Source organism: Lepidothrix coronata, unplaced genomic scaffold (assembly GCF_001604755.1).
Source record: "Lepidothrix coronata isolate B3197 unplaced genomic scaffold, Lepidothrix_coronata-1.0 Scaffold24, whole genome shotgun sequence".
Lineage (NCBI taxonomy): Eukaryota > Metazoa > Chordata > Aves > Passeriformes > Pipridae > Lepidothrix > Lepidothrix coronata.
Genome location: NW_016690204.1, coordinates 1616428 through 1624846, shown reverse-complemented (window position 1 = coordinate 1624846; position 8419 = coordinate 1616428). Strand labels below are relative to the sequence as shown.

The window sequence follows — 8419 nt, the reverse complement described above, 5'->3', positions numbered from 1 at the left end:
TCCTCTGCCTCAGTGTCCCCAGTCCTGGCTGTGGCTGCCCCCCCCCCCCCCCCCCCCCCGGGGGGTGGGCCCCCCCCCGGGGCCCCCCCCCCCCCCCCGCCTCGAGGGATGTTGGTCCCCCCGCGGGGCTCCCCGCCTCTCCGGGACCCCTTTCCTTAGCCCCCCTCACCCGTGAAGCCCATCCCGGTGGCCGGCGGGACACTCAGCCCCCCGGCAGGGCCCGAAACACTGCCCGAAGGCGCCGAACTTCGAACAAAGAGCCGGGGCCCGCGAGGAGGGGCTGCCCCATGCGGGGGCTTGGGGGGCCATGGGGGCTATGCCGCCACCGGCATCCTGGTCGGGACAAAGCAGCCCCCCGGCTGTCCCTGCTCCCCCCACGCTGGTTTCCCCGCGTGTCTCTCCCACGCTCACAATGCCGCGGGAAAGAAGTAGCTCCAGGCATCATTTACGTGTGAGTGTGTGACCCCAGAATCCACTGGGGATCCCCAGAGTGGGGATGCACGGGAGCAGGTGACCCCAAGGCTGTGGGCACCCTGGAGGTGGCTTGGGAGCCCACACTGGGTGCAAGGGAGGCTGTGCTGTTGCACCCCCTCTTCAGCTCCTCCTAAAAGTGCTGGGGGACCACAAGCACCCCCAAATGATGCACTTGCACCCCAAGTCCAAGTCATTGAGGGTTTGGTGCTGTTCCTCCCTGTGGCCATCCCACAGGCCTCCGCAGAGGTGCTGTGTGGGAGTGCAGGGTGCTGCTGTGCCGGGGGACACGGGCGGGGGTGACACGGGTGGGGGCGACACGGGCTGGGGGCTCTCCACCCCTTGGGGGGTCCCTGCTGACGGGGTGCTGTCCCCCACAGTGGGCTGTCACAGGAGGCAGGCAGCGTGGAGCAGCTGTCCCTGCACTGCGCCGAGGGCTCTCTGGAGTGGCTGTACCCCACGGGGGCCCTTCGTCTCCGCCTGACCCCCCGCCTGCCCCCCACCACCGCCGCTGTCAAGGGCGGGAGCCCCCAGCACGTCACCGCCTGCGTCAAACCCACCGGGACCTTCCGTGGGGCTCAGCTTTACCTGGAGAGGGAGGGGGTGCTGGAGCTGCTGCTGCCAGAGGCCCCCCGGCCCCGTGCCCGCTGTTTCAGCTGGCTGCCCCAGGAGAAGGTGGCCCTGTTCCTACAGGCCACCCCACACCCCGACATCAGCCGCCGCATCGCCGCCTTCCGCTACGAGCTGCGGGGGGACTGGCTGGCCCGGCCGGCCCTGCCCACCGCCAGCCTCGGTGCAGAGGGTGAGTGCCCAGCGTCCCCTCACCTGCCTCGGGTTCCCCTCCCCTTGCCGGGGTGGCTGTGAAGGCGAGGAGGAGCGGGATTGGGGTGGTGACCCCCCGCAGTGCCACCGGGAGTGGCGGGTGGTGACGGGCTGTGCTTGGCCTTGCAGGCGCGTGTCGGCCGTGCAACGACACCGAGATCCTGATGGCCATTTGCACTAGTGACTTTGGTGAGTGGGGACCAGGGCCGGGGGAATCAGAGTGGGGGAACAGCCCCACGGGCAGCGCGGGGCCCCCTCCGAGCTGGGCTGGGTTGGGCTGTGGCCAGAGGGGACAGAGGGTGCTGTGGCATGGGAGCAGTGATGGGAATGGGGATGGAGATGAAAATGGGGGCAGGAATGAGGATGGGGATGGGAATGGAGAAGGGGTGAGGGATGAGGATGAGAATGGGAATGGGAATGTGGATGTGAACAGGGATGGGGATGGGAGCTGGGATTAGGATGGAGGACGGGATGGGAATAGGAAAGGGAGTGGGGATGAGACAAGGATAGGGATGGGGATAAGGATGGGAGTGGGAATGCAGATGGATGAGAATGAGGATAGGAATGTGGATGGGAACAAGGAAGGGGATGGGAATGGAGATGAGGACAGGGATGGGAATGGGACTGGAGATGTGCATGGAGAAGAGAATGGGCACAGGAATGGCAATAGGGATGGAGACAAAGATGAGGATGGGAATGGGTCAGGGACAAGGACACCTCTCCCTTCCTTCTCCCCACAGTGATCCGTGGCAGCATCCGGAGCGTGTCCAACGACGCGGAGCTGCAGGAATCCATCATCGGGGTGAGCGCCACCCGCATCCACCGACAGAAGTTCCCGCTTTTCCAGGTGGGCGGGCGGCCGGGGCGGCCCGTGGGCAGCATCCGCACCCCCCTGCGCTGTGGGGTCAAGCCGGGCCCCGGCACCTTCCTGTTCACGGGGTGGCTGCATTTCGGGGAGGCCTGGCTGAGCTGCGCCCCCCGCTACCGGGACTTCCAGCGCATCTACGAGGGGGCCCAGCGGGCGCGCCAGAACCCCTGCGAGTTCCCCGTGGACTGAGCGGCTCCGGGAGTGCGACCCGGCCCCGCGGGACCTGGGGGACCCCTGGCGACGAGAGTACCCCGGGGGACACAGGGACGGTGCCCTGAGGGAGCGCAGCACATCCATCCTCGCCGTATGGCCGGACTGTGGCAGCACCTGCCGGCGGGCTCGGGGGTTCTGGGAAAATCTTGCTGCAGGAGAAGGGATTTTCCCAGGGCGCATTTGTCCGTGGGCCCCAGGGACCTGCCTGGGTGAGGGGTGCAGTGGCACGGGGTTGGGGCTCCCAGGGGACTGGGCTGCTGCATGCTCAGGAGATGCTGTGGGGCAAGTGGGTCTGGCACCAGGGGCAGCCAGACCCCCAGACCCCGGCAGGGCTCGAGGGTGGGTGGCCGTGGTGGCCAGTCCAGGGACATGGTGGGCACAATGGGGTGTGGAAGGGCCAGGAGATGGATTTGCAATGTTGAGGGTGGAAGAGGGAGTGGGCAGCAGCGAGCCTGGCCCTGGCCCTGCCTGCAATGCAGGGCACAGGCAGGAGCTGTGGAGCGGATGCTGAGGAAGAGGAGTGAGGCCGAAGGGAGCAAGGGGAATGGTGAGGTGGGAAGAAGGCTGAGCAGAGGTGCCCTTGGCACAGCCAGGGCGGGACCAAAGCGCCAATGCAGGGAGGTGCTGTGGGAACAGGGAGAGGTCACTGTGCCACCCGTCACCGGCAGCCTACGGGTGACTGGGAGTGAGGCACAACGTGACAGCCGGGGGGAATTTTGGACCGTGGGGGTGGGGGGCATTGTATGTGCACTAAAGTTATAACGATACCAAATTTGTGACTTTTTTTTATAAACTAAGCTGTATTTGTAGCGTGTGGCTCTTGTTTTCAAAAAGCTGAGCGGGATGTTCAGTGCTGGGCACTGCGGTGGGTGCCGGTGCTGGTGTGTGCCACCTGCCTCCCCCTGTGCCAGCTCCAACCACCAGTCCTGCCTCCTGTGGGGCTGGAAACAGCCCTGATATTTATATATCTACATATCTATCTACAGAGACAGATATATTGCTGTTTGCACATGCTGCATCCCCTGGATGGGTCACTTTGGATATCCCAGGGTGAGGGGGCTGGGGTGGTCCCGTGCCGGGTGGGTGACCCCGCCGGCAGAGCTGCTGTCAGGGCTGATTCTTGTCAGAGTTGTCAGCCACAAGGCCTCATTGTGCCGGGCTGTGCCATTCCAGCATCCAACCCTGCTGGCTCCCACCCCTCCGCTGCCCCCAGCCAGCCCCTGCCTCGGGCTCCTGCTCCTCTGGCTGTGCTGTGTCCCTGGGGGTGCAGGGGATGGGACCCCTGAACAGGGAGGGGACCTGGGACCCCCAGCTGGGGGTGGGGAACAGGACCCCCAGACAGGATTGGGATATGGAACCCCCAGGTGGGGATGGGGCACAGGACCCCCAGTTGGGGATGGAGTACAGGACCCCAGCCAGGGACCTTTTCTCCTCATCATGCCCATAGGTGCTCATCACAGGGAGGCACAGCTCCTGAGCCCCCCCAGAGCCCCCGAGCCCCCCAGATCGCCCAAGCCAGACTTATTGCACACATTCACTTGTACTTAAACAACTTCTCAGTCTTGTTTCAATAATACCTTTTCAAATATCACCATCCAGGATGAACTGCTGGGTGTTTGGTTCCTCTGCTGACCACAACACACTTTTCCTTGCCAAAAAACTGTTTCCAAAGAATGCTGTGGGCTTTGGAGCTTAATTAAATATAAATATCTATATGTGTGTGTGTATAGAATGATCTGGCTGTGATAAGATCCTGGTGGGTTTGATACACAACACATGTTTTCCCTTGAGAAGAGTTTGATGCTTATTTTATGTTTTACTGCCAATTTTATACCGATGTATTTTGATTTTTTCCTTTTACTGCCCCATTTTTGGGCTGGGCTGGGCTGGGCTCTGAGGGCAGGATGTGGCTCCGGGGAGGGGGATGCTCCACGCCGGGTGCTGGAGGATGCCAGCATCCCCCTGGAATTTGGCAGCAGGCAGGAGCCAAGCAGCGCAGGGGGAAGGGGGAAGGAGTGGGAAACCCAGTGGAGGAGGAAAAACGAGGCTGGAAAAGCAATAAACGAGGTGCAAAGGGAATTGTGCTGCCCACGGCATCCTCTGTTCACTCCGGGGGTAAATCCTGGCGGCTCTGGCCCCGCAATCCAGCACATTCCTCGTGGCCAAATGACGGCGTTTAACGCGCGGAGCATCCGGCGCTTTTCTGTCCCACAGCAAAACCTCTTGTTTTTCTTCAAATCTGTTTATTTGGTCAAACCAGCTCATTGCGCTGCGGCGGAAAGGGCTGTTACTCTGCTCAACCTCCGCCACAGAGATTTTTGGGCTGTTTTTAGTGCCCTCTGCCTCATGTCAGGTTGGGTCGCCCGCCCTCCCTTCCCCCGGTGCCGGCTCCTGCAGTGCTGGGCCCCGGCCAGGGCACTAACACTTCCTACGGGATCACCCCACAGGGCAAACAGGCAGATGGTGCCTCAGTTTCCCCACTGTGGGATGAGGATCACAGCTCTTCCCCGTGGCTCAGGGTGGCCACGGCACCAGGCAGCATCCCACAGCTCTGGCATCTCCATCGCCCCGGGGCCAGGCATCCGAGCACCTCCCCAAAAGCTGAGTCCAGCCTGGCCAAGCCATATTCCTGCCTGGCCTGTTGGTACCCATGGAGGGTGAAAACACAATGAGATAAACTCCATCCCGGGCAATATTTCCTCTGCAGGATGGAAAATGTGGTGTGAGGCAGCACCAGCGAGGGGGAGCAGGATGGGGGACACGGTGTGAGCTGGGGGGTCTGAAGGGGCTCGGACAGGGGTGGCCATGGTGAAGGGCTATGGTAGCACCCTGTGAGCCCAGGAAAGGGTGACCCTACCTGTGGGCACCGTGGTGCCCACCCAGCACGGCTGCCTGCAACATCCATGGGGATGATCCAGCCAATCTGCTCCAAAAGCGCCCCACCCACCTACCCACCCCCCCCAGAAGAGGGTTTTGGGGATCCCATGGACAGCAGCACCCCAAAACCAGCTCCCTCGGTGCAAATGTGCCCAAGGAGGTGCCTGTGGCTCCTATCCCATGGGATTAGCCCCATTGTGGACCCAAGTGTTCACACATCCCAGCCCAGGAACTCTGCGGGGACTGTGAAGCCCTTCGGTCACACTGCGGGTTGGTGTCCGCACTGGGAGAGCAAAACACAGAGTGGTGGCAGTGCCGGGTGTCCCCCGGTCCCTGTCCCCTTCCCTGTCACACAAAGGGAGCTGCCGTTTCCCGCCATTTCCCCCCCTCCAGCCCTTCTCCCCCCTCTCCTGCCCCCTTCACCCTCCTCCTTCCCAGCTGCCTGATAAAAGCCCGAACGTGTGAATCGCGGGGCACAAAGGGGAGGCACAAAGGCGGCCGGCCCCGCTCAGCCATCCCTGCGGCCCCCACCCCAAGCAGGGACCCCCAGGACCCCCCAGACATCCTGCCTGTCCTGCCCACCCTGCCCAGCCTGCCTGCAGCACCCCAGAGCCAGGAGCTGGCATGGAGCAAGGGGATGTCCCTGGGGGCAGGGGGTCCCCAAGAGGGTCAGGATGACATCCCTGGGGTTTGGAGATTCCTCATAGCGTCAGGGTGATGCTTCTGGGCTTAGGGGATGCCCTACAGGGTCAGGATGAGGCTCCCAGGTTTGAGGATGCCCCATAGGGTTGAGGATGCCCCTGAGACTGAGAGCAGCCCCATAAACTCAGGATGAGGACCCTGGCATTCAGAGATACTCTGCTGGGTCAGGATGATGCTCCTGGGGTTATGAAATGCCCTATAGGGTTGGATAATGCCCTTGGGGTTTGGGGATGCCCCACAGGGTCCAGATGCCTCTGGAGTTCAAGGATGCCCCATAAGCTCAGGATGAGGCCCCTGCTGTTCAGAGATGCCCCATAGAGTCAGGATGAGGCCCCTGGTGTTCAGAGATGCCCCATAGGGTCAGGATGAGGCCTCTGGGGCCGGGAGAAGCTCTAGCCTACAGCCCTTGGCAAGAGGAGAAGCAAGAGCCTGGTGACTCCGAGGACACCCTCCCACCCTGGCACCCCTTGGGGTGCTGCACCCCAAACTTGGGCATCAGGGCGTGCTTCCAGCCCCCTGCTTCGACGGGGATGAACCCAAACCAGCATCATCCCAGCGCGGGGAGGGTTGCTGGGGGTAGGGCAGGACCCCGGCCCGCAGCGGGGCCCCGCAGCCCTTCACCCCGTGCAAGGCGCCTGCGCCCGGCGTGTCCGGCCCCGACAGCTGGTGGGAAGCAGCTTTCCCAGCACATAGCGACAAATTCCTGGCGGTCAGGGCTGCTTTGCAGCCGCCGCGGCCCCGGCGGGGGGAAGCTGGCCTGGAAAGAGGAGGATTAAAAGCTCTTTGACTCCGGCGACACATCCCAACTGGTCCCCTCGCCCGGCCACCTGCTCGTCCCGGCACCCCGAGATGCTGCGGGCACCCCGGGGCTGGGGCAGTAGGGGAAGCTGCCACCACCCTGCTAAATCCCAGGGGCCCAGCGAGGAGGGCTCAGCCCTGCCTGGGAATCGCTTCCTTAATTAATTTGCTCTGCAGCACCACGGGGGCTCTCGGGCTGCTCCAGGGACTGGCTCATCCCCACGGACCATCCTCCTCCTCTGCAGCCTGCTGGCCCCCCCTCCTCCCCCAGCTCCGATTTCCCTGGATTTTCTGCTTTAACCAACTCCACCTGCCAGCGAGAAAACCCGAAACCGGAAAATCAGGGTGATCCCCATGACCCCCGATTTGGCCACGCTGGGCCCTTTGGCGGGGCCGGGCAGGGAACAGCCCTGGGACGTATTTTGGGGGTGGCTTCACCTCCCCATTGGAGCCCCACGGCTGCTCCACGGAATGTGATTAATGGGGTCTGGTTGTTGTTAAGCCCCCCGAGCTGCATGTCTGGGGGTAAAACACATGTGGGGGTACGTGTGGGTGCGTGTGCATCCTCATTCCATTCGGTTCCCACAAATCAGGGTGAGATGGAGCAGAAACACGTGTTGTGCTGCCTTTGGCAGCTCCGCTCTTGGCTCACCAGCAAAGAGGGGCTCCAGGGGGGCTGGTGCTGGGCCTGTGCTGCCCCCAGGGCTGAGGAGGTGGGAGTTCTGCTCCCCAATTCCACTTCCCTGCACCCCAAAGCCCTTCCCGGGCCATCAGAGTTCTTTCCTACACCCGCAGTGGCCTCGGGGACACCAAGTCTTGTGACAAGGCTGGTGGCCCTGTGGTAAGGACATGGGGTGCCACCAGACCCCTGAACCCCAAGCTCTCAGGGGACACCCCAAAACGGTGCTGGAGGGGAGCCCTGCACATACTGACCTACGGACCAAGGGGGGAGCAGGGGGAGGTGACAGTGGTGACATCATCCCTGGTGTGGCCACACAGGCAGGGGGGCTGCAGCCCTTTGTGCCCCTCATTGAGCGGGTTTTGTTCCCGCAGTTGGGTTGGGTCGGGTTGGGTTAGGGGGGTCATTAATGGGGTGGGCAGGGGCTGTGGGGCTGGGCTGCCCCTCCTGCATCCCATTGCCTGGAATTTTCCCACAGTCGCTGCTGCCTCACAGCAGGAAACCCACCGGCTGCCTCAGGCACAGCCCCCACCAACGGGGCATGGCCCTGTAACAACCTCACAACCCCATAACAACCCCACACAACCCCATAACAACCACATACACCCAGGAACAACTGTGCACAGCCCTGCACAACAGCACACAACTGCGCCCAACCCCACGACAACCCCACACAGCCATACACAGCCGTGCACAACCCCACACAACCAGGCACAGCTGCTCAGGCCTGTGCACAGTCACACAGAGCCACGCACAACCTCCACAGCCCTGCACGGCCGCGCACAACTGCACACAACAAAGCACACCCGCACACAGCTGTGCACAACATACACCAGACCACGCTCATCCACGCACAACTGTGCCCAGCTGTGCACAACTGCACAAACCCCTGCACAGCCACACACAGCCACGCACAACTACGTGCACAACAATGCAGAACGACACACACAGTCCCACCCCACTGTGCACAGCTGTGCAGAACCATGCAC

The 8419-nt window shown here is 62.7% G+C and overlaps 1 protein-coding gene across 1 annotated transcript in view; it reads left to right on the top strand.

Annotated features, from left to right (window-relative positions):
- The window catches only part of METRN (meteorin, glial cell differentiation regulator), a 9936-nt gene extending 6900 nt beyond the window's left edge, over nucleotides 1-3036 (top strand). The window contains exons 2-4 of the mRNA XM_017808777.1: nucleotides 852-1273; nucleotides 1423-1482; nucleotides 2034-3036. Coding sequence (XP_017664266.1) covers nucleotides 852-1273; nucleotides 1423-1482; nucleotides 2034-2350 — 799 coding nt within the window. The 3' untranslated portion in view covers nucleotides 2351-3036. The remainder of the gene's footprint in view (nucleotides 1-851; nucleotides 1274-1422; nucleotides 1483-2033) is intronic.
- Nucleotides 3037-8419: the final 5383 nt, after the last annotated feature.